The following is a 25,858-nucleotide window of genomic DNA, read 5'->3' as shown; positions in this document are numbered from 1 at the left end:
GCTCCCAGGAATCGTGGAACTGCTAAAGAAGGGGGCTAGAGAGGCCAGGAAAAGCACATACAAGACCAACATATTTCTAGAAACCGGACAAATCTGTAACAGAAGATAAGCTAACTGCAGGAAAATGAAAAGGACTCAGTGAAGAACGTTTATTTCTTATTTTTCCAAATGGCCACTGAGCTGTAGAAGTAACAGGTCTGTCCCAAAGAACCATCACCAATAGTGCTCATCCAGCTGAAGAGCTTCAAAACTGATGCACTTCCAGGAGAGAAAAATCCAGTTACAGAAATTGAAGGATGCAAGAGTACAGCAGAAAATAAAGAGAACATGTTCCACCAGCAGAGGACAGAAACAAAACAGTGAAGAGGAGATGCCGAACAAGATACCGGTTTCGTCAAAGGGAGATGTACACTGCAACAGAACACGAAACAAAAAGAACAGAACAAAAACCCATCCCATAGAAAGAAAACAGAAAACTGCTAAAGAAATAAAAGGACACACATTTTCCAAAAGATTTTTTGTTTTATAATCAAATTTTTTTTACATAGACAACTGAAACACACCAATATTTTGTGCGAAAAATATTTTTAAATAAACTTTGCTCGTTCTTGATTTTTGTACATTCCGATATACATATGTAACAAGGTTTATGGCACTGTACCCAGGATCGAAATCATATAAAGGAACGAAATAATTGCTCTCATTTATCCTTCCTGAACCAAGCCAGCTGCCGTTGCACTACTAGACTTTAAAAATTATTATTATTATTAGTGGGCAGCCAACTCTAATTGGTTTGAACACTCAAAACAAACCCCAAATTATTATTGCACAAGAAGCCAGTGAAGGCATATGGCATAGAATGATCAAAGTCCCTTACTGTTAAAACCTTACATCCCAAAATAGAAAAATAGAACTGGAACATGAAACACACCGAATAATTTCTTTTTCTTCTTTAGTTTGAGTCAGGAGTGTGAAAAGTGCCTTGCAGACTTTTTAAGCTGCTCTGATTTCCTTTGCATTGGTGAGCATTTTGCTAGGTTATCTTCAGCAAAGCCTCTGCAGAACAAAGGCCCTTATGTTTCAGGGAGGTTTTTTTTCTGCTTTGTTTTGGCTGTTCGTGTTTCGTCTTCAACTTAGGTTTCTTCAGTCTATGAACCTGCACAGACTACTTAGCCATAAACTCTACAAGTAGCTGGAGAGGAGGGAAAAAGAAAAAGGAAAGAAGCGCTCAATATTTCTTTGTGTTGTTTTGATTTTAAAAAGTACTCCTCTTGCTCCGAAGCCTCCCTGCTCTGCCGGCATCTGGGAAGGAAATCACGACATCATCCCAAACACGGCAAAGTTCTTGGATCTTTTAAAAACCTTTCCTTACAAAAAAAGGTTTTTATTCACAAAAAGCTTGCCACAAAACCCCCCTTGAAAGCTAAAAAGAAAAACCCACAACCCACCCGTCACTGCCCCAAATCAGGTGAAGAACAGGTTAACCCCTTCATTGACCACCTCCTCGCAGCTGCGCTGTCACACAACAGTCTCTACGCCGATCAACTTTGGTGTGAGGATTCGCGGTGTAACGCCGTTGTTCAGATCTTCTTCAAACTCCAGCAACTGCCCCATAAAGTTAAGGTTAGGGGAAATGATTGGTCGTTTGCCTTTTACAAATTTATAGGCATCCGTCATGGTCATCCGCGTGTGCTTCATTAAGTATGCGATAACTATGGTGGCAGATCGGGAGACGCCTGCCTGGCAGTGGATGAGGAGACCTTTTCCACACTGATGAGCTTCCTCTAGAAACAAGAAAGACAGAAAAAAAGTAAGATTTTCTAAATCATGAACTTGCAAAAAAGCGCAGTGCCATTAAGAGTAACTTAATGTGAAAAGTCTCTTTATTTGGTTACAAGCACAGCAGCATCTCTTCCTCTTCCCCTCCAGTCCATCTTCCTGCAGGGTTTCAGAGCTACTGACTGTGAAACACACAGGCCAGTCTAACACTGAAAATCCTGATATTCCCGTTTATCTCTTTTTTAGCCAAAGTGCACATTGAGGGACACCACTGCGCTGCTCATGTGCATGGACAGGGAGCATTTATTCAGCAGGTCGAGGCCCATGATGAGGTAGCTCAGGTTCCATCTCCACCTCTGTTGCATTACGTCGGCCTCTCAACTGCTCTGTTGTTGAAAGCAGGACACCACCTTTTCAAGAAACAGGTATTTTCAGATTCAGTTCATAACCATATATCTGTTTCAAAGCCCTATTCTTTGATGCTTTTACAAAGCTGCTCTTGAAATGAGCTTCAACGGGGCACTCTGCTGCGGTGTCTCTGCAAAACCAGGAGCTGGATCCTGTTTATACCCTGGCAAGACTTCAGTGGTAAGAGACCTCAAATTCTGACTCCTCACTCCCTGTGCATCAAGCTCTGTGTGTTTTGACTTGGTCACTTTGGTGGTGTAAAAAGGGGATTTGCCATCCCCCGTCTCTTCACGGTTTGAGCACAGCATCGCATTCTGCCACCGCTGCAGAGCTTCTCACTGGGAGCAGTGCGGAAAAGACACGGTGGGGAGGGACAGAAATAGCACCGCAATAACACACATGCTCTCCACCAAGATACCCTAGTTAGAGGGATGCACCCTGAGCAGGATAGAGGGAGGACAGAGCCCCCAGACCCACAAGCTAATAGGACATGATAAAGAGGAGAGTCACTAACACACAATCTTCATCTCCTTAGCTTGCTTTTGAAACAGGAGATAAAACTTTCAAGATGTGACACTTCCATCTGCTTCTTTTGCTTTAATCTACACGAGGAGCGTGAAATGAGTTTGCCAGTTTTGGCATGAATCCAGCCTCACCAAGAGTATGGTTCATCCTACCCCACGTGTTCAACCTGTATTGTGAAAGCATAAATGAGGCCAACTTCCCTCTAGATGTTTCGGCCAGTTAGTATTTCTGAAAGCCGAAACTCTCTAATGCATTTTGACACACTTTCCCAGAGAGCTTTTGATTTCACTTCCTATGGCTTTAGTCTTAGGGAAACCTGAGTTTGGCTGTGTTTTGGGGTTGTTTTTTTTTTTTTTTCAAGACATATTTGAAAGAAACCTAGGCCAATCATCTGCTGTTTAAACACTTCCAAATATTCTCAAATGCAATTTAAAGTTTACCCTGAGGAAGGGAAAGCTTTGACTAGTTACTTCCCCAGCTGGCTAAATTTGCTATGGAGAAACACTCTCAATGGAGAAATATTTGTTTATTAAAAACTAAGACAGACCCTCAAGCTATAATTATTAAAAAGGAAAATAAAATGGGTTTTGAAACACTTTCTAAAACTTTTCAGAGCAAGGCTGCTTCCTCTGCCCTTGGTAAGGTCATAAGCCAAACACTACCTCCCTTCTGGTTTCACGAGCTCTAATCCTGCAGTTCAAAGGGATGCTGGGTGCAGACATCTCCCTCCTACTCCCACAGGGCCTCCACAGAGCTTTGCAGTTTCCTCATGTAAGCTTAGCCTACTGCATCTCCCCATCTCGTAGTACTCAAGTTTCAGATTTTACTGGATTTTTTTACCCAGCTTCTCCCCTGCCCTCAGAGGACTTTCTTACACCCAAAAAGGGGTGTTCACCTTCCCCTGCACATAGTAATCAGCAGCCTGGGGAAGATCCCAACACTACTGGTAGAGCTGGGGTTGGTTGGAACACTTAGGGAAAATTTGGTTTTAGGCAGAGAACCTTTGGTCCTCTATACCAAAAGGATGAGCCCAAGGGCTCCTGGTAGGAGCTCTCAGTGGTAAGACTCAAGCCTCAGTGCTGCATTCCATCCGAACTGCAGCGTAAGTGGCCGTTTGACTCTTCACCATCACTGAAGGATCATGGCTACAGACCGCACGCATCACCACACAACAGCCCCCTGCCAACCAAACCGCAGCGGACTAGGCGGACAAGCTGCCTGCTCCAGAGCAGCGAGCACCTGCCCAGGTGTACAGCAGGGGCAGGTGGGATCAGAAGAAAATGCTGAGATTGGACCTCCTGCACTGGCACCCAGTCCCACAACTGGGGCCCAATCCTTGCTGAGCCTGACAGCACCTCCACCGAGCCAGCACAAGCAGGCTTGAGTTTCAGGAGCCATGTACCCACACCCTGATGCGAGGGCCACAGACACTGACGGCTTTAGGACAGGGAGGAAGACAGCTCTGCCCCCACTTAGCATGGGGTCAGCTAAGAACCCAAGCTATGATGCAGCACAGAAGCACGCTTCCTTTGTCCTCCACCACTGAGCCTGAAGCACCGGTAAAGAGATTAGCCCAGCCTCAGCACAAAAATATATGTCAATGTTCCCCCAAGCATATTTCAGAAAACCTCTCAGGACACATTATTGTGCTGCTGTGCCCATAAAGACACAGAGCAGCAGGGGAAGGTCCTCAGAAGCTTTCAGTATCACGTCTGACGTCTTCATTTGACCAGCCTTGCTTAGAGAGGCCATCTGGCTTCAGCCTGGATGATAACCAGAGCTGAATGTAACCCTGAACTGGGCAGCAGGTTGTGCTGCGTGGATCGTAGCAGTGTGGCTAACATTGCTGGGTCACTTCTTCGGCAACCTCCCCAACAAGCTGCATGACTGTGGTGAACTCTCTCACACAACCTACAGGGTTTAAAGCCTTATTAAAACAAGTTTTCATCACAACCCACTGATCCACACACACTCTGAAGTTATAAATCTAATGGTAGAACAAGTGAAGTGTGAAAGCTTATCAGTTTTCTCATGAAATTAAGTTAGGGAAGAGTCAGCCATCATTAAGAACAGTTAGTGTGAAAAATTGGCTGGAAGCCACTGCAGAAACTAGAAACGCAAGAGGAATCATGAAGAGGGAATGACAAAAGTCTCAGTTTTCTGGGGTTTCCCGAACTCGGAAACCTGGAGGTAGATCTCACTATCAATGGATAAAAATTGTACCCCCAGGCTACTTAACTGAATGTGCCAGAGATGAGAACGAGTAGAAACGTGAGGTGCTCAGCATTTCTGACAACCTAAGAAAAGTAAATACGGCCTTATACAGCCTTCAGGGTACCTAGTGAAGCAGAAAATTCACTCTAGATTCTTACAACAGGTAAAAAAAACCTCAGAAGTATTTCTAGTCAAGGGTAATTACCAATGAATTCAAAAGCCTCTTCAAAATACTGCCTGAGATTCTGCTTGTTGCTGTCAGTGGCCGGGAGCCGCTTGTAGTTGAACATGCCTTTCTCGTAATGGTACAGGGGCAGGTGGGTGGTCACGTTGATTACGTAGCCTATGTTCATCCTCTGCATTTTCTCCAAGTCCTGAGCATCGTGCTCATTTCCGAGGAAGAGGAAGGGCAGGATGGGGGTGAGCTCAGCGTTCTCTATGTCCGGCGTGGTGGGGATGGACTGAGGTAGTGTAGGGGGCACGGCAGACGCACCGCCCCCTCCTCCTCCCTCTGGGCACTCTTGCAGCTGGAGGGAGTTATCGCAGAGGTTTTCATGGTTCTGCTTGAAACCGCTGAGTCCTCCTGGGAAGAGAGACCAAGCAGATATTTTGGTTAAACACCCTGATGCCAGCAATGCTTTGGACCCACTTTTCTTTAGAACACATGCTAGGGCCACCAGGACTGGAGCTGGCTCTGTTGTCCCCACCACCAGTGTTGCGGTGACTGATGCTGGGCATGGCTGCTAAAAGCAAGGGTGGCATGAATCAGCAGCACACATTGTCCTTCTCTCCACAAGGCTGACTGTGCTGGGGAACAGGCTCACAGACAAACACGCCTCTGTCCAACACCAGTGTGCTGGGGCTGCCTCACCTACGAGCCTGTGGGAGAAGGCAGAGGAGGAAAATAAAAACATAAAAGACAAAAGGCATTTTTGCAAGAATGAAACATTGCTAAAACTATGAGCAAATGGGCTAGCAGCACCCCAAAGCAGAGCAGAGAGCCAGCTGGGACACAGTCTCTTAGCTGTACCCGTCCACAGCCAATTTGTCTGCCAGGAGCAGCCCTGCAGGGCATCCCTCCATCCCACACCCCCGGGGAGGGGCAGGGGCAGCTCACTGCTCTGCTTCGGGGAACAGTATGTACGTGTTTGTGTGGCCAAACAGAAGAAAACCCGCTCCTCATAACCTAACAGCAAGGAGGTGCTCACTTAACATGTGGCAAACAGCTCTCCTTTTTGTGCCCCGGTTGCCTGAAAATATCTAGCAAGAGTTATTTTTAGGACATTAATATGGATTGGGAAATGGATCCGGGGGGTGGAAGAAGTCACTTTTTTGGCTTGTGCCTCCCCTGGCTCTGTTGCACGTCCTGCTGGGTTTTTCAAGCAGGATTTTTCCCACCCCACCCCACAGACCCCCTGCTCCATTTTTTTTTTTTTCCTCCAGGAGGGCAACTCCTGGGGCAAGAAAGGCAGACCTTCTTTCTACACCTCATTCCGCAGTTACATCAGCCCCAGGCTCCCCACCTGCCCGGTTTCCATAGCGATTACACAAAGCACACAATGACATCAGCTGGCATGACATCAGCTCTTTGAGCACTAACAATACAAGAAGAACTACTTTGTGTAAGGCCTTTGGTCGGAGGCGGCGTTCCTGGGAGTCGCTGATGTAATGCTAACAGGTGGCTCCTCCAAAAGAAAAAGGCGGAAAGAGGAGAAATGCAATGAGATATCCACCCCCCCCGCCACCTCGCCCACAAAAGCGCACGTTTATGTTGTACCAGGATACTTGGAGTCATGCACCGCATCAAGACGGGCCAAGTGTTCAGTCTCAATTGCACTTTGTTAAACGCAAGCCAAAAAAAAAAAAAACCACAAACTCAAAACCCAGGAGGGGGGAGAGCTATGCTGAAGTTACTAGAAAGAGCTACACTAGCCAAAATAAATGCTGAATGTCACCATCCCAATAATGTTACTTTAAAAAGAAAAAAGGGGTTATTTTTCTTTTCCGTGCTCTTTCACAGTGATCTAGCAAAGGAAGACTTTAAAACAGAAGGAGCCACGCTGTCACATGGGCTCTGGATCAGGCACAAAGGGCTTCCATGCCTGCAGCTTGAGTGCTGCAACTCCGAAAGTCCACACGCCTGCCCATGCAGCAGTCCCTGGGAGGGTCCCATCTCAACGTGCTACGTGATACTCAACGGGCATGAGGCACCCAGGCCAGGTTACAACCATCTGAGCCCCTCTAATACAAGCGTCCTTTTTAATGTCCAGACTTCTGTCCTTTGCATGCTGCTAGTAACTCGATTTCCCAGAAATCCTTGAATTGCCCACGAAACGCAGAGTATTTCCCCCTCCTCAAAGGCACGCTTGTCTTCAGCTGTTTACAGGACACAGAGTAAACAGATCTGCCCTAAAGATGTCTACCCGTGAAGTTGTTACGGTAGGAGAGCTGAATGGAAAGAAGAGCAAGGACAAAAATCTGAGCTCAACTGACAATGGCACAGAATCACAGAATCATCTGGTTGGAACAGATCTGGGTTAAAGGCTAAGCAGTATTCCCATCCTTCTGCACAGGCAAGCAATCCATTCAGCTTAAATACTGCTGTTTAAACAACAATCAGAATGTGCTGGGATTCCCAAGAAACCCCTAGGAAAATATGTTGATTTAATGACTCCAGGGAGAACACTCATTTCCTCAGTGTCCGGCAGCCAGACAGAGGCACACTGACAGCATGGCAGATGCCACCCTGCTTCAGCAGCTGCCTTGAGAGCTGGCAAGTCCAGAGCAAGCTCTTTCCTCAGCACCTATGTTCTCCTTTTGAGGTGTCTGCCTGCCCTGTTGGCCAGAAGACACTAGTACTCCTCTTACCAGTTCCTCCTCAGTGCGAGCTTTGGTCCTGCAGCTAAGAACAGGGAGGAAAGGACAAGAGACCATTACATTGTGCAGAGCTCTTCTGTTATCGCTGTACCCAGAAGAGATCAAGAGGTGCAGGGCAATCCCCACAACTCCAGCAGGAGCACCAGGTCAAAGGATAGGAAGACGACCCTAAATACATCATCTGGAAGATGCTCCAAAAAGTGCAGTAGCCAAATACACAATAGCTTCACTCACAATTTCTTTTTGGTAATTGACAGTGAAGAGGTCACCTTTCCCAATACCATCCCAAATCCCCTCTCTCCTTGCTCTCCTCCCTCATGTGGGTAGGCAGTTAAAAAGTCAGTTCAAGCAATATTTAAAGTACCATAACCAAACAACTCTCAGAGCAAATGCCCCTCAAACAACATGTTACTGGGGAGAGGATTACTAACCTGAGCTGGCTCAGACACGTGAGCAAGGGAGGACTGGACAAGAACACTGAATCCCAGAAAGGTTGCAGCCATGAAGGAGAGTTGAACTCTAAAGCCAACAGCAGGATCCGCCCTGCGGTACAAGTCACGCAGGTCCCAAAACAGGATCCAGACACCTCACGAGTACTGTTCCCTTAGTCCACTTTCGCCACACTCACCATACACAATCCTGGCTCCTAGCTGGTTTATGAGGCACTAGGGTAATTTAAATGGATCTTTATGCATGCATGAGCTCCACTTATTTCTAAAGTTTGAGACTACTTTCCAAAAAAAGGTCCAAGCAAAGTTCATTATGACCAGCCAGAGAGAGTCAGAGGGACGGACTTTCCACACGAAGGTAAACACAACGTGCAGGGTATTGAAGTGCATCTGTATTCCTTTGTCCAGCAGCTGCTCTTTCAGTGTTTAAAGTCTTCATGCAGTATGGGAGAGAAGAGCTGTACCCAGAGAGGAGGCCAACACACACCCACTGCAAGCCTGGTCTGAGCCGATTCATTAAACTCAGCAAGGACCAAGACGTATCACTGCTACCGACAGCAACTCCAGATCACAAGAAAGCTCAAGGTATGGATGCAGAGACTCCACTCGCGGTTGTAACAGAAGACATTTTGTGGTTGAAGCAGCTCAAGCCTTCACAAACCTGAGGCATGAAGGAAGTGTTACAGAGGGCAGTAACAGGGAGTGTGGAGAAGCAGCACAACCTGGCAGAGCCTCTGACTAGCACAAAAGTAAGCTGCATTTTAAAAGCAGTTTTTTTAAAAAGCCTTCACCATATACAGGCAGCCTAAGCAGAGAGGCAACGTAGCATATCCACCAGGAAAGACCATCAGCAGGCCCAGCAGTGCTGTTTGAAGGACAGCCGTGAAGCCTAGACTCAGCTGTGTGGCCACCTTCAGTGAGAAACCAAAATGTCAGCAGCTAGATAAGCCACCAATGTTCACTTCTACAGAATCTCACACTTGTAACCTGTTGCTTCTAGTTTTAGACATGTCACAAGGCTTTAATAAGCAAAGTACAGTAAGAAGCCCAAACTGCCCAGCCAATCTGACGCAGCCCACGCATGGATATGGAGAACATCCTGAATGCCATTGTGCACACTCTGTGTCCAGCTGCTGGGCAGACCTTCAGGGAGACCTGAAACCAGCCAAATCCAAATGAAGGTGGACATGCAAGGATACCCAGCGCAGAGGGGAACCCAAAGTATGGAATGAGTGAAGCAGGACCCTTCACGGCAGATGGCCTTGCCTGCTGTCTAGTGGAACACAAAGAAGACTGAGGGCTCTTGCCCACCACTGATGTAAGAGCCAGATATTTCTGTAGTTATCAGTGCACGACATCTTCCAGCATCCCACCCTGCCAGAACAGTTAGTGAGCAACAGACTTTGGGTTGTCCAAGACCTCAAAACCTGTAGTAAGTTTTAAGCGAGCACTGTACATGCCCCAGCTACTCACATCTGTTTGTTGAACCTTCTTTGCAGCCATCTACCCATAAACATCTCACTTAACGCTCCCCAAAATCCCCTGCTGAGCAGCACCCAGACAGCAGCTGCACACAGATTTCCCAGCTCCAAAGCCACCCAGGAGCCCGGGGCTTGCACCAGCGCTACGAGGCCAGGTGAGCAGCTGGACAGGAGCCAGAGCAGCTCCGAACAAACAAATGACGACAAGCAGCATGGTGCTTGCTTGCATAAAAATCATGCCAGGCATGGTGTCTGTCATTTGCTAACAGAAGAGGGCAAATTCTATGCAAAACAGGCACAAAAGGTACGGCAGGAACTGGGCAAACAGTTTTTACAGGGGACTATGACCTTGCAATAGAACCAATGATCTTCGAAGAAAGTGAGAAAAACAAACCTTACCTGCACACAGCTGGGGTGTTTGTTTGCTTTTGTTTGCTCACCTTTAAGGGAAGACTGAGAATTAAAGTGCAAGGGGTACAGCAACCGCTGCCGCCCTCCTCTGTGTCGTCTTTGGCACCTCTTTCAACCACCACTGCTGCTTCAGGGCTCCACGACTACATGCAAACCAGGATGTGGGTTTACAACGTTTTGTTAGATTTGCAATGTGCTTCTCTCCTGGAAACAGGCTCCTACCCACCAGTAACGGAAGTAAGTGACCCTGTTCCCTCTACAGGGAGAGAGCTTATAGAGAGGCAGTTACCACAAAATACCCTCACCATAAAGCAACACCTTTGCATTACCTCATCGGCGTGGCCATACTTTGTTCTGAGCGTGGCAGGTACTGGGTGTTCCCGCTACGACTGCGAACAGGAACGTATTTTTATACATGACAGACTGCAGATGCGGGATCCACATTTAGACAGAGCACGTGGTCCTGGGAGACAAACAGACCTTTTATACAGCTTTCAAAGCTGTCCAGGCAGATTTCTGGATCTGCTCATCCTCGATTACAATACCACAAAACCATCTCAAAAAAAAAAACCCCAAAACACACACACACATGCGCAATAAGAACAGAAATCCTAGGACGCTGTGAAATATCAGCAGAAAAGACGTTTGGTCTGTAACTTCCCCTCCTCTTGAGTTGCTGGGCTCGTGTGGGGGGAGCAGCAGAGAATTTGGCAATGTGGGGGTTCTGGCCACCAAAAGCTTCGCTCGCTCCAGAATGAAGCCAAGTGTTAAAACACCCACTCAGCACGCGCCCCGTCAGGACCGACACAGCAAACCGAGCCCCTGCGGCTGCGTTTGGGAGTGTTTGAGGTCGAAATGGTACAGTGAACGCTTGGGGCGCAGGATGGGGACATTCAGACAATTGGTGCGTATCTGTTTAAGATGACGCTTTGAATTTGTGCAAGTACAGCCTGTTCCTTTAAACCTGTGACCTCATTTATTTACATTACTGCAGAAAAGCACTGCCAGAAGCAACAGCTGATGACAGTCTCATGTATTTTTCCACTAAGACAACAATTAAACTGCTCCTGTGTTATTAATGAACAGATGACTTTGTGTCAAGTTAATTCAAAGTGCAGGATGCCTCAAGGTTAAGCAAATGTGACTTCAGCATGTAAAAATAGAGGCCAGGTACTGCCCAGACACTTCATCCACCCAGTGCTGTGCCCTTCTTCAGCCTGACGGGAGGGTCCAGGACCCATGGCCATGCCGTGTCACCATCCATACCCAAAGGTCCTGCTGCAGGGTGTCACTGCTTTAACGACAGCGTTTGGGCTGCCTCTGTACCACGGGCAGGACATGCTATGGACCCCAGGACCACGCTCGAGTGAGGTGCACTTACCTTTGAGCACTGTGCTTGCTTATCCTTTTCCCTTATTGTCACACGTTCTTCCCCTTCGGCTCAGGCTACAGTCCCCACCGGCTTCACTGCGATCCTTCACACAACGGGTCTGCAGAGGGCTGGGGCTGGCTGAGCTTATTTGGAGGCAATGTCTCGTGCCCCGGTCACTTGTCTATGGTAGGAATGCTTTTCTAGGCAAGGTGAGTGAACAAGCTCCAGCACAAAGGTGCTCCAAGGGACAACGCTCCTCTCTAGACACAGGTACGCTTCTAGCAGCAAATTCATCACAGCTTGCTTCCTTCCACAAAGCAAAAAGGAGCTGTACAGGCTGAAGCAGAACTCAGCCAGCACAGGCCAAATCCACTCCCAGGATGTGGACAACCACCCAGACCATCTCTTCATATCACCAACCAACACAGCCATGTCTGCACAAGTTCACGGCTGTGCACAAAGGATCCTGTACCTGGGCCATAACCAAACCAAAGGCCCACCACCTCATCTCCAATACAACTAGGTGATGTGGAAAGAGTAAACACAGTGGAAAAGCACCCAAGTCTCCATATTTCTTCTGCAATACTCCCTTAGCCTCAAGCAGGGGTAGGTCTAGAGGGTTCCAAAGGCACGAGGAGGGAGGGCATGGAGGCACTGGGGGTGCACCCACAGAGCATGAGAGCTAAGACCACCTTGCAGTGGAAGATCTAGCTATCACACTTTGCCAGAGCTGTTCCTAACACCATTTTAGCCATAGCAAAGATGGCTCATGGTGCAATCGGGGACCATTCTCTGCTCATCCTGAAGTACTGAAAGAAGGGACAGTCTAAGTTCCTGAACAGTACAAGACAGCCACTTTCCTTCTCCAAGCAGGGCTCTGCTCACTGTGGTGAAGAACTGTACTTCCCACACCTCTTCTAGAGCAATGGGGCTAATCCAAGTAGGTCACTGTAGGAGTGTTCCTACTCCCCAAGACATGGCCTTCTCCTCAGCACAGCTGCTGCTCACTGCTTCAGAAAGCTTGACACAGCTGAAAATACTGTATTTGGCCCACACAGCAGGAAGCTGAAGTGAGAAGGGCAACTCCCTTCTGTCAAAAGGGGTGGGGACCTATCGAACCACACTAACCCAGGTGACACTACCAGTTGCTACTTTGGTTTCAAGGAAATTGTGGTTTGGTTTTAAAACACTGGAGGGAGATTTATGTGAAGCCAAGCCCACAACAGAGGGGAGCCCATCCTTCTGCAGCACAAGAAGACCACAGTGACACCAGGACTGCTTTATACATTACTGCTGTTAAAGAAAGGGGGGGGAGTTAAAAAAAAATCCATCCTGTTAAAAAGTAAGTACCCACATTTATCTCAACAACCCACACTGCCTCCCTGTTTCCCAAAATCAAAGCTATAACCAGGAGCTTTTCTACTTCTATTGCTAGTAGCAAGTAGAATAGCTCTGACTTTCTGGTCCTATAAACTATTTCTCACCTGTCCACAGGAGGTTCGAAAGATCCATCGCAGGGTTTCTTTCCCTGTTGCCCACACTGCATTCAGCATGCCAAAAAAGATTAAACTTTAAACAAACATAAAACAGTAAAAGTAAACATAGTTCATAAAGAACAGCTTCCACCTCAATACACTCAATCTAATCTAGTCGCTCCTAATCGAGCTGCCAGCGGCACTTCAAAAAAAAAAAAAGGCAAAACCCCGCATTCCAGACAAGTTGCAAGGTCAGGTTTTTTCCATGTGGGAACTATCCTGAGAGGTTGTTTTGTACACAAATTCCGGCCTAGAGGACTTACAAGCACATCCTTGACACAGCCGCTCTGAGGTCTCTTTAGAAGTCAAGAGTGTGATGCCAGATGAAGAGGAAAGGTTTCCTCTCAGCATCAAGGCACGTGCATGCCCCTTTGCGTGTTACTCCTCCAGCTCAGGCCCCTTGCCACAGCACATCCTCTCACTGGAATTGCAGTCCGTGCTTTTATTTTGCACTTTGACACCAGGGACAGCCCAGCCAGCTGTCCTAGGAAGCTGTCTGAGGAAGGCAGGAGAGAAGTTGCTGAAAAACCCTCCCTTCCGCTGCTGGGCTGTGCCAGGGATGCTGGCTCTGCCCAGCTCCACTCTGCTCCTGCCATCCCACCACTGCCTACTCTCATCCACATTGTCACCCGCAATGCCTCCCACACCTCACATAACTTGCTTCCTTCCACCATCAGCTCTCAACCCCTCACTTTTCTTCTTGGGAGCCACTACATCATCCAAATTAGTTCCTACTAGAAATAAATAGTGTTTTTAACCTGCCACTAGGAAACCTAGTCTCGAGATTTCAGTTGAGATTTTTTTTTTTTCCATAAACTGAGTTTTTCCTCATTTTTTTCCCCCCTAAACTTTGAGCCCAGGCTATTTATGTAAATGCCACATGTCCCTTCCCTACCTTATGTGCCAGCTTTTACAAGAGAAGCCTCTAACTTCTGGACTACTCGCCAGCCTGTCCAGAAGCCCCTGTGTATACTTCTGGACCACACCTGTGAATTCAAGACACTTTTTTTCCAGTCTGTAACTGGAAATCCCCCTATGCTGAATGACTACAGAGTTTGTCCATTTGAAGGGGGTGGGGGGAAGAGAGTATTCACAGGAAAATAAACCACATGACAGCACCCTTCAAAGTGCTATGACATCCTTGGGGAGCAGTCAGGAAGGTCAAAGAGGAGAAGGGCTGCTCTCGATTTTGGTACAAGGATTAAGCTATACAAGAATGTAATTAGGAAGACTACAAGAAACCCACATCCCAAAACACACTACGGCGACAATTCTGCAGCCACAGACAAGGACTGGACTCACCCTCCCTGGAGGGCAAGCGTTTATAGCAGTAACTCAAAATTAGACACATTACAACTTCTCATAGCAGAAGTATGTGTTCCCGTGGGGATGTCGGCTAACATGAAGTCCAATTAAATAATCACTGGAAATGTCAGTGTAAACCCTGAAGGAATACATACTTCTACTGTGAAATGCTCCCCCTGGAAATCATATTAACAAAAAGGTCATCAAGAAATGCTAAAGCTATGGACAAAGGAGGCAGGGGAAGTGAGGGGGGAGGGAACATAAACTATTTTAGTGCAATAAAGATACCACAAATGGTTTCATAGCGATAGTGAGCTACAAGTCCATTTTCACAGACTGAGATAGAGCGGATCAGATTTGCTCAAAATATCAGGGTTTTCTGGTTTGGTTTTTAACCTATTACCAATTCTCTCCCTGCCCGTCACCATGTGCATCCCTCGCACAACGGGGACGGTTGCTTGGCATGGACACGGGCAGGAGCTGGTGTGATCACACACCAGCGTGATGCAGAGGGCTTTGGCTCAGCTCATCTGAAGAGGGAGAAGAGTCCCAGCACTGTCAGACATCTGTAATCCTGGACGCGTAGGAGTAGACATTTCTGTTTAATTCACATGTCTTAGCTAACATTGACATTTTCACGGTTCAACCACCCATTTATTCACTGTAGCCTTTTAAGGGCAACCTCTTCAGGACAGCTCCTTTCTAATGACAGAGCAGGCTGCTTTGTTTCTTTTTTGTTCATCTTGAGGATGAACACACACAGGATCTTTTCCAGTCCAAACCATTGCTCCTCCACATCAGAAACACCAGCAACACTTGCATTAATATGAAAGGAAAACAGGGTGCTGATATACCACACTGGAGTTTGGGAGCGTCACCCACTCCTGCTAGATCTAAACTCCTTTTGAACTGAAGAGTTTCTACCCTTCTGGCTAGAAATAAAAATATGTCTCTGATTTGATACTTTCCAGCAAGTTATTTCAAAGCACTTGAAGAAAACCCAGAGAAAATAAAGGGTGCTGTCTTACATATCCCAGTGCCACACTGTCCAAAAATAAACGCAGGAAACTACTGGAACTAGCATGATGCAAGCCAGCCCCCACCCTGACATCATTTCACGGCCTGCCCTGCCAGCACTTAGATCCCAATCTTAATGGTCTGGGAGGCAAGGCTAGACCCTAAAAACCCCAAAGGGCAAGAGGAAGTTGACCCGGTTTGCATCCATATACTTGAGTCAAGGGAAGAAGAAAAAAACCCCAGATACATACTTACAGAATGCAGAGCTAAAGAGCCATCAAACAAGGAATCTCTTCAGTCAGATCAAAAGCAACCCAGGTCTTCTTGTCTCCACAGGTGAGCTAACACTAACGTTTCCCAGGAAGTACAAGCACTGCCTTACCCCTTGACAGAGATGTCATGCTGCCTGGTAGAACTCATACCTACCACAAACCTAAGATTAATCTCATGTGAAACAATTATATTAAGTGGTTTTTTTGTACCTAAAACATGCCAAACTCTTAGCAGCAGCAGCAAAAGGTTTATTCTTTGTATCCACAGAAAGACTCCCATTATCTTAGCAGAGACCAAGAAGAATTAGAGCCCATCACCACCACAGTACAGGTCAACTGTTCTAACACAACATCTTCTGCTTTAAAACATTACTGGTCAACTGCTTACATAAGGCTTAATACCAGACTTTGGCCTAATAAACTGGAGACAACCAATTTGACTGATGTGACAGAAACCTGCAAGTTATCTTCTATTTTCCAAATCTCTTTAAGCCACTAAATATATATATATATAATTCACGTGTGGACAAGGAGTAACATTTGTTCTTCTTATTACCTTAAATGAGAAGTGGTCCTTCTCTGTTGCAGTGAATCAAGCAGGAATTAACCCAGACATGCTGCAGACTTTTTAAAGCTAAAGCATAGCCAAAGAGCTGGAACCGACCTGTTCCCATCACTTTATTATCATTATTCTCTATTTATTTTTTCAAATTTCCTCCTTCAAAGCTGTTATCTTGGAAACAGAGTGATGCATATGTGCAAAGTAGCATCCGACCCCAGTGGGAACAGTGGCTCCCCATCCCTTCCACCCACCAAGCACATTCACGTGCACCCAACAGCAGGTGCTGACAGATTTACAGTCACCCCGACTGTGCTAACCCCAGACCCATCTGGTGGGGACAGCCCAGTGCAGGGACACATGGGCTAGCTGGACCCCAGCCAAGGGAGCTGTAGGTGTAGTTGAGATAGACAAGGCTAGCGTTGTCCCGAGCAGCAGCAACTGGAGGCTCATTCCTTAAGGACAAGAGGGACTAGGTGGCACCCAGACCTAACAAGGTCCTCGTTGCTCCCTGCAGTCTTGCTGGCTCAGGTCTTTCTGCACACACTCCCCTGGGACATGCTTTTAGGAGCACCACTCAAAAGGAGTGCAAGGAGATCACAAGCTTCTGCCCCTTCTGCACCTTGGTGCGTTCACCAGGAGCAGAGCTTTCCTTTAGAAGGAGGTAACCTACTCACCCAACCAGAGAAAGACATGAAAACGAATTTTGATTTTGTAAAGGAACCAAAACCATGCAGTGTCAAATCAGAGCCTAGTTTGATTACCACTTTAGCAAAAACGCACTGTTAAGGGAGGAGAGGAAGTGAGTGCTCCTAAGTCCATCTCCCACTCTCTGCAACAGTCAGCTGCATTGTTCCAGGGCACCACCATGACAGTGGATGAACCCGGGCCAACCACATGTAAATAATGGCAACAAGTGAGATGAGCTCAATGCAAAGAACAGAAAAAGAAAACCCAAACAGATTAAAATTACTCGTCCGAAGCCTCACAGCAAGTTTATTGTGTGTGCTTAGTCACAGAGTGGGAAAATAGCTGTCACACAGCCTTGTCCAGAGCTCCCCTGGCCCTGAGACTGTCCTGGTACCTAGGGAGAGAGCTATCCCTCTAGCCAAATTAGCCCCGTTCTGCACCACAGGGGAGAGAGACTTACTTCTCCCATATTCCCCACCCTCTCTTCCCCTTCCTTCAAGCTCTAAAATGCTGCTGTACAGAACCAGCGCAGAGACCACCCTCTGGAGGGACACATGCTCCTGGGCAACCAACATCTTTCAAAGCAGGGGACGATACACCAAAACCAACCTCCAGCAAACAGAGATGCTTTCAGGCATGAGGTTCCCTTCATCATAGCTATTAATTGAAGCAAGCAGCTTCCTGTACTGAAAAGTCACAAGGCATTTAACAACAACGAAAATCCCATGTCTTCACTACAGAAGCTACAAGAGTACAGAGCATTGATTGGCCACCCCACGCAGAGACCACAAGCACCCTGGGACTTTCCAGCTGCAGAAATAACAGCACTGATCTCTTCCATGCCTCCTGCCCACAGCAGTCCCCTGTTCAGCCTCCACTCAGGGTGCATTAAGAGGCCACCAGTCCTGGCTGTGCCAAACCCAACGGCGCTGGTGCACCTATGAGCTCTACCGCCATAACCATCAACATTCGCTGGATGAAGAGCAGGTGCAAGGCCTGCCAGCTGAAGCAAGTGCAACGCTTGAGACAGCACCTTTATCCAGCCTCCTCTCAACAGGACTCTTTACCACCTCTGACTTTTAGGTGAAGAGGGGAGAGGTGACATCTGCGATATCTGCCACTGTTCTTGAAGTTCCAGCTTACCAAACATCTTATGATAACAAGAACCTCTAAAAAAGTTCAACTTTTACAGTACAGAGGTGTTTTAAAAACACTGAACACAGATAAGGGTAGGTACCTAGAAACAAAGCTCCAGGCAGGCAACTGCTCGCAAAAATCCAGGTCAGCCTTGGGATTTCAGTAGCCAGCGCTCTTCCAGGCCCACCTGAGACTTCCCAACAACGCCAGGGCTCCATGCATGATCTTACCTTATGCGCAAAGGGACAATGCATTAGGTCATCTTCAGAGATTACCATAATCTATGTCTTTGAACAGCATGCCTTCTATAGCCCTGCAAGCCCACACTGAATATTTGAAAAATATTCCCCTCCCGGTTGGCTAGTAATGTTTGTCTGGTTTGCATGTTTAAGACTGTGTGCACGCTGCTCCTATTTATGGCCCTTCTTCACTTCAGAGTTGCTTGCATAAACAAAAGAGCTAATTATAATGTAGCTTCTCACCAAGTAAAGAAAAAGTCACAGCCTAAAGACAAGTGGTTGATCCCCCACTTCAAACGCATCATAAAGCCAAGGTAATTCACTAAACACTTTTGTGCTCCAAAGTGTAGTAAAAACATCAGCTCCTGCGTCGGCAGGAACACACCCCACGTATAGATCTAAAAAAAGAGAAGTCCATTTGTATTAGTTAACATCCAGACACCACTCAAACGCAGCGACTCTTCCACTCTCAGCCTCTCGAAAAGGCTGTGCTCGCCTTGAGAATAAAAAGTCAGAAGACACACCAGCAAGCAACTCTGCTAAAGATTTTAGAGTATCTCACCTCTAGCAGGATAAGGGTAAGGGCAGCACATGAAGCATTCAGCTAATTATAACGCAATATCTACCTACCAGGAACACTGCAGGGGATGTCTACCCTGTTTAAACAGAACTGGAGCCACATTTTTCTTTACAAGCATCAGAGATACTTGCTAATGTAACAGGTTGCTTCTTGACTCCTAGTTTGGTTTCCAAAGTTATGAGAAACTAGAGAGCTAAAAAAAAAAAAACTGAAGTCAATAAATCTTTCTGCTCCTCTATTTCCAAGGCAGTGTCATTGCTCTCTTCCCCACCAAGGACAGTTAAAATGTGACAGGCACTGTGCAAGCCAGCACTTCAAACTCTCAGATGCCATCACCTGGGAGGAAATGCTACACTTTCCATTCCTGTTGGCTAGGCAGAAGCATCCCCTCGAAGTACAGAAAAAACTGTGGTCCTCAACCACACTGTCACTCCAATTTCTCTATATGCAAAAGGTATAGACACATACAACCAATTTTCAAGTTTTGTGGCCAATAAGATTACCTGTTTCACCTCTTAAAGCTCCAGCAATCTGAGTCTGAAAACAAAAAGTGAAATCTCAGCCCTAACAGAGCCAGCAGAAGTTTTTTCCCCCTGCAGTGACTGATGGGGCCAGATTTCCTCTGCAGCAGAGGGAACACACTTCAGCGCTAAACATGCTGGACACTTCACACGCATTACTTAACACTTAAAAATACACACTTCCCTATTACAACCATGACCTAACGATTATTCAGTGGAGATCTCTGGTGGAAATGAGTGCCAGGCACGTGCTTTGGTGGTCAGCTGGATTTCTTGACCATTGTGTCAAGCTTGACTCTCAAATACACTTGTGCAGTGTAATCCAGTTAGGGTTTAAACTAACACCAACACTGTTAAATTATGTATTTAATAATTGATAAGGTATTTGCAACAAGTTATGACCAGATCAGCTGTTCCGAAGGCAGCTGATCACAGTATGTTACACAAACACGGGATAACGTGAACTAGGTACTTATTCCTTTTATAGGTGTCTCGGTCCCTCTGTAGTTGTTTCAGCCTCGCTGATACGCGACTTCGGTGTGGTAAGAGATCTGAGGCTATTCTTAGACCGTGGCAGAAAGCATGAAGTGGTTTGCTGGCAGAACTTACACTGCCTGCTATAATGAAAGCAAGTCGCTTCATTTATTTCCCTGTCAGATGAGCAATGAGAAAACTCAAAGCCAGAGCATAAATAAGCTCCTCAGACCAGGAACAAGAACAGAGAAGCCACCAGTTTGCTATCACCACCAGCGGGTTCCTCCCCATCCCCCTCGCACCAGTCCAACCATCAGCTTACAGCACACAGTGGAAAACAATATAGATTATTTGCCAAATTACATTTTGCACTTCTGCCTCTGAATTTGGCTTTTCCCTGCAGTCAGGCACAGAAGCCTTTAAAAGCTGAACGCAAGACTTCACTGGGTTTACAAGGCTCCCGCTGCTGGGGCTCGAAGGCCGAGGAGGAAGGGCAGGATAAAAACAACACTGCTAGACACCAGCCAGGGAGACAAAGGCAGCTCCTCTTGTGTTAAAAGCTGTTGAAATGCGTGGGCACAGATGCTTTAATTTCTCATTTTTGTTTTATTTGTACATTTAATTTAACTTGAAAAAGAGAAGCTCAACTCCAAACCTAAACATTTCATTCCTGGTAAAATAATACTTTTCATCTGAACGAATTTTCCACTTCCTCTTTTTAGGTCCTGGTAGCAAACTCAAGCACACAAACCCCCAAGACTCCAGGCCACTTTAATTACGAGTTGAGGTGCTCGGGGAAGGCAGGGATACGTTGCCGCTGGGTTTGAAGGGGGGAAAGGGGCACAACCGCACCAAGGAGGGCCAGGGCTGCTGAGCCAGCCGGGAGCTGCACCGCCACGCTCTCCCTCCCCAAATCCAGCGACAGCTGCCCCACTGGCCTCAAGCAGCAGGGACACTGGGCTCACATCACCGATTTTTCCTTCTCTCTTTCCCAATGCTAAGCAAAAAAAAAAAAAAAAAAATTAAGAAAACTAGACCCTTCCAAAAAGGAGTTCAGAAAAGCAAAACCCACAGAAAATTTCCAGGTTGTTTTCTGGGAAAAACTTAAAAAAAAAAAAAAAAAAATTAAGAAAAAATAGTGAAAACGCATCAGGAGGCTTTAGGTTTCAGTAACCATGTAATACCACGGTCTAGTACGAAGAGGCGTGGGTGCAGGCGGGAAACATGACTTCTTATTTTATATACAGACAGAGCAGAAGCTTCAGCCCTGAGAGCTTTGGCTGCTACGGCCCCTGTAGCAGCACTGTCAAGTTCGTGATTGTTTGTTGATTTATTTATTTAAATAGAGAGTTCATGCCTGTCTCAAGTGCTGCTGTGCCTTGTGAACAAATAGGCAAATCTTTGCTTCTAAAGAGCTTAAATCGAAATTATGCAAATGCTCCATGTTAAAGGAAGCAGCAAAGAGAGATATGAATAGGAAGGGAGGAACAGAGGTCTTAAAATCACCCCCCACACCCCTCCCCCATACCATGGCATACATAAAAACCCCAACGCTCTCATCATAGCACTAGTTTATATATTGGTCTGCTACATTAAAAATAAATCAGGCCACCTCTTCTTATCTTGAGTCCAGTAAGGCTCCCCATACATACAGCCTGGTCTTTAGAAACAGCACAGAGTTTCTCTGCTGCTTAAAAAGACTGCGGCACCTAAAACCTAAATGCACAGAGGGCCACGTCGCTACCCCAGCACGCTGTAAGCCAAGGCTGTAACTCAACCCTCGGCTTCGCTGATCAGATTCGCCCCACAACACGACACCACGCCACAAAAACAGCAACAGGGCCACGGGCTGACAGGCAGCACCAAACATGGAGAAGGTGGCACCAGATCAGGAGGACATAAACTTGGACAGCCAGGCTAGCAACCAGTGTTTGCAAACACAACACAGGGGATCAGATGGGCCGGCTATAAATTAGGACCGGATTGCAGAGAGCAAGAGAAATCGCTCGAAATAACAAATGGAGGCAAGGGGGGATCGCCAGCTACCCCTCGTTTCATCTCGGCGCCTGAATCCAGGGGCGGACACATACCAGCTCCAGGGCTGCTGAAGCAGGATGGAAAAAACGCCATCTGACAAGAGAAACTCAGTAGCGAGCACTTCCAGCACCACTCCTCCAGCTCAGAAACTTAACCACAGCCTTCCTAAATGCTGCTTTATCCTACGCTCAGCAACATTTGACCCCAGACTGAACCCCGCTTCAAAGGGAGAGAGGGGAGTTAAGGTGATGAGGGTTGCCTCTCACTACATCCTTCCCCAGGTGAGGTCTGCTTTGGTCCAGCCCATCACAACATCCAAAAAGCAAATGATTTGGGTTTCCTCTGTCTTCTAGCATGATTCCAGACCTGCTGGCAGAACAAATTCAGGATGAGATTTCTGCTAGGCAGGTCTTCAAGGTAGATCCTAACATTTCTCAGTGGCTGAAAACCAAAAATGGCCCAAGCAATCCCACAAGCACTCAGTTAAACCCAGCACCGCAGCCAGGGGTGGCAACCAGCCTTGGAGAGTGGGAAAAGGGGCTGCTCAGCTACAGCTCTGCAGCTCCACCTCAGCCAGGACCTTACTTCAGCTACTGAAAAACTGCCAGTTTGAGGTCCACAGAAGCTTCAGCGTTTTCAGAGAAACAGAGGAAAAACACCTTCAGCTTTCACTTCTCTAAGGATAGGAAGGCTCACAGTCTACAACCATGCATCTAGTTGTACGGGCTGTACAACAGAATGATTAACACCAGAAATTCAGGACTTCAGCTGTAACTTTAATCAGCAAAACACCTCCTCTCCCTCTTTTACTGATGAAGGGCACCATCATGACCTGAAAGACTCAAAAGCATACTGGGAACCTGTAGCAAGTATCAAGCAAGTCCAGCATGAGCATACATTTGCTGGAAGCAAGTTCAGTGCAACTTTAAGCTTCCACAAGATACACCCACAGAGGAGCATCTCACTCCTGTAGAGCTACGAAACTAAACAGGGGAAAGGGGATAAACTACCAGCCCAATCCATTCTCCTGCCACACTGTGCAGAATAGAAGTTGTGAGCTGTATGGAAAAATTAAATGAATTAAACACATACAGTATGAGCTAAGCAACAAATCCTTCCATGGTCTCTCAGTGCCACAGCCAGTGTCTGCCAACCATGCCTCTGAATGGCATAAACACCCAGGGGAAAGGAGATTTGATCTAGAAGGCAGCACTGTTATAAATAGAAGCTACAGAATAAAGTTAAGGAAGGGAAGTGTCCTTGGATGCTGCCTGGGGCTTGCTTCCCCCAACGCATTAAGGGATAGACCAAACAGCACATTCAAACAGGACTCCTTACAGGAAAACCATACACAAATATAAGCATGCAATACACGTAAACACAACACTTTCAGATCGCTTTTTAGATTAAGTATCTCCCTCTGTCCGTTATTCTGACCCCACACCACCAAAACAAGACTTGATTGCTCCTCAAGTTTTGCTGACTGGTCCATGATGCAATACCTCAGACCAAGTGGCCTCCCTCATCTTCCCTCCTCCCTTCTACTCTCCCACTGCCCATCTCCAGCACTGACGAGTTCAGTTTTATATGGACTAAAATAAAGCTTCTAAGTAAAGGTCAGTCTGACCAGCTAAAGGAGTACACCCTCCTGGACCTCTGCTCCTTGGGCTATAAATACTCAGACCAAGCACAGGGGGAAATTCTTTGTCTGCACAGACAGACACCAGGAAGCACGTTTCCTCCTCTTTCCAGTTCCCACCCCCTCCACTACTCAAGGACAAGAGTCAGAGAAAAGCAAGCATCTCCCTGCCATCAGCTCCAGGATTTGTCCACGGAAGGCACTTTTGCTTTACTGCTGGTGACTTGCGGCACAAGGGCCTTCCTAGAGATTAACAGATGCTTTTAAAGTTCAACCATCAGCAAGGCTGACACCTGAGTGCGCATGCTGCAAAGCAAACCACAAGACCACGTAGGCAAAGAGGAAGATTACCTTTTAGGACTAGGGGTTCCTTGCCTTCTCGCTTGAGTGACTCCAGCACTATGTGGAGCGGCTGGGAAGGCATTACTCTGCTTGGCTCATTGGTATTCTCATCATAAACTATGATTTCTTTGGAAAAGATCCTCTTGAAGGAGTCCTTGCCTTCCCGGCAGGAGATCAAGTCCAAGACGGTGATCTTGCCCTGCTGGAGCCTTCTCCGGCTGATCTTGTCAGAACAGTTAATGTGGACAGCCCCTTGAATGTGGCTCTTATTATACTCCATGAACGGCCTGCAGTCAATGATGACAGGCCCTTGGTTCTGTTGGTGGCTCTTGCTGCATTTGGTCATCTTCTTCGCCAGATCATTGGGGTAAATGATTTTGATGCTAGCGAGCTGCTTGGTGGTGCCCGAGACTGGGCTCCCCACTCCACCCAGTGGGCTCAGGCTGCCGGCGTTCTCATTGCTGTTGACCATTTGGTTGGCAGGGCAGGCAGTGGAGGCTCCGACGTTGGCGCTGCTGGTGCTCGCTTGAGTTTGGGCCTGAGTGTCCTTGTCGTACGTTGCCACAGTGCAGCAACTGGCACTGCTGCATCCACAACTCAGGGAGCGTGCAGAGCCGTTAGATGAGGGCATATACGTAAGATTAGCAGTCTTTAGGGACACGACAGCTGCGCCAAGCAGACTGGAGTGGCTCTCAGCAGTAGAAGAGGCAGATTCAAGGTAACTAGAGTCTAAACAAAGGTTGAGATCCTGAGGTCTCACTGGCCTTGAAAGTGCCACTACTACCCTGTCGTCTAAAGGAGAAGGAGGCATGAGGAGGCTGAGCACTGGCAAGTTAAGAAGAACTCAAGATCACCCTGCAAAGAAAAAAAGGGAGGGTGAACAGGAAGAAGAAAAAAAGTGATGAAAACAGACAATGAAATCACACAAGCCTACAGATACAGCGATTTACTTTGCCGACACCCATTATTCATGGGTAACAACCTAAAAACCCCTTCTGACAGTTGTCAGCTCACAGTAGTTGCTAACAAACCTTTTCCAGTCCTGCAGCAAATCCTTCAGCTATCTGCATGTGTGCACATGGCACGCAGAACACAGGCAACTAGCCTAGACCGGGCAGCTACACCCAGGAGGAGGCATTTGTCTACACGCAGATGGTGCTGAGCTATTCTGAAACCCCGGGCTGCAAGGCATGCAACTGATAACGACGGAGAGACACGTTCTCTTGTTCCCATTGCTTACTGCGAGGGAAGCAGCTACTGGGCTGACTCTACTACCGGGAGGCACACACGGGAGCTGAATGTGTCAGTGCTGATAGGCAACTTTTCCAGCAAGCTGGAATAAAATCAGCTTGTGAATAAATGTTTGGAGGTATTTACACACTCGAACACATAAAGCTAAACAAAAGTGACCCAGGAGAAAACAGGAAAACTCGGTTCTGGATATCTTTACAAAAAGCAAGCATGTGCCTTGCTCTTTCATCTCCCCCCTAGAGAGGTGAGGTTAAGCCAGCCTCAGTTAAGCCCCCAGCTCCAGGCACCGGAAGGGTGCTGTGCTCCAAGGTACAAGCTCCCTCCTCCCCAGCACATTTCATAGCTTCTAGAAAGCGGGGTCCCCTTTGCCAAGGTCACAGCCTGCCCAATTTTCGCCTTGCCATGCGTTAAGAGTCAGCACGCAGGACCGGTGCGGTTCCCTTTCCACGCGGGAAGGAAAGACAACAACAAGAGCAAACCAACTCAAGCAAGCCCAGGCAGTGCCCCCCCTTCAAGCTCCCTCCTCCCCAGCACATTTCATAGCTTCTAGAAAGCGGGGTCCCCTTTGCCAAGGTCACAGCCTGCCCAATTTTCGCCTTGCCATGCGTTAAGAGTCAGCACGCAGGACCGGTGCGGTTCCCTTTCCACGCGGGAAGGAAAGACAACAACAAGAGCAAACCAACTCAAGCAAGCCCAGGCAGTGCCCCCCCTTCCCCAGCAACTTCGGGAGCAGCCGCGGCTCTC

At 47.2% G+C, this 25,858-nt stretch overlaps 1 protein-coding gene across 1 annotated transcript; it reads right to left on the bottom strand.

Moving 5' to 3' along the window:
- Window positions 1-502: 502 nt before the first annotated feature.
- Window positions 503-24,716, bottom strand: DUSP10 (dual specificity phosphatase 10). Its single transcript, XM_010136689.1, has 3 exons — window positions 23,873-24,716; window positions 5,132-5,509; window positions 503-1,784 (listed from the first exon to the last, which is right to left on the bottom strand). Exons 1-3 carry the CDS (start codon window positions 24,672-24,674, stop codon window positions 1,519-1,521), a joined length of 1,446 nt encoding a protein of 481 aa, XP_010134991.1. The 5' UTR covers window positions 24,675-24,716; the 3' UTR covers window positions 503-1,518.
- Window positions 24,717-25,858: the final 1,142 nt, after the last annotated feature.

Source organism: Buceros rhinoceros, unplaced genomic scaffold (assembly GCF_000710305.1).
Source record: "Buceros rhinoceros silvestris isolate BGI_N320 unplaced genomic scaffold, ASM71030v1 scaffold7445, whole genome shotgun sequence".
Taxonomy (NCBI): Eukaryota; Metazoa; Chordata; class Aves; order Bucerotiformes; family Bucerotidae; genus Buceros; species Buceros rhinoceros.
This window is presented reverse-complemented; position numbering and strand designations above follow the sequence as displayed.

Coding starts and splice junctions, on each gene's coding strand:
- DUSP10 (XM_010136689.1), bottom strand. CDS start 24,674: ATGCCTCCTTCTCCTTTAGACGACAGGGTAGTAGTGGCACTTTCAAGG. Junction 5,510..23,872: donor GGAACCCCTAGTCCTAAAAG/GTAATCTTCCTC, acceptor CTCTCTTCCCAG/GAGGACTCAGCGGTTTCAAG. Junction 1,785..5,131: donor AGAGGCTTTTGAATTCATTG/GTAATTACCCTT, acceptor TCTTGTTTCTAG/AGGAAGCTCATCAGTGTGGA.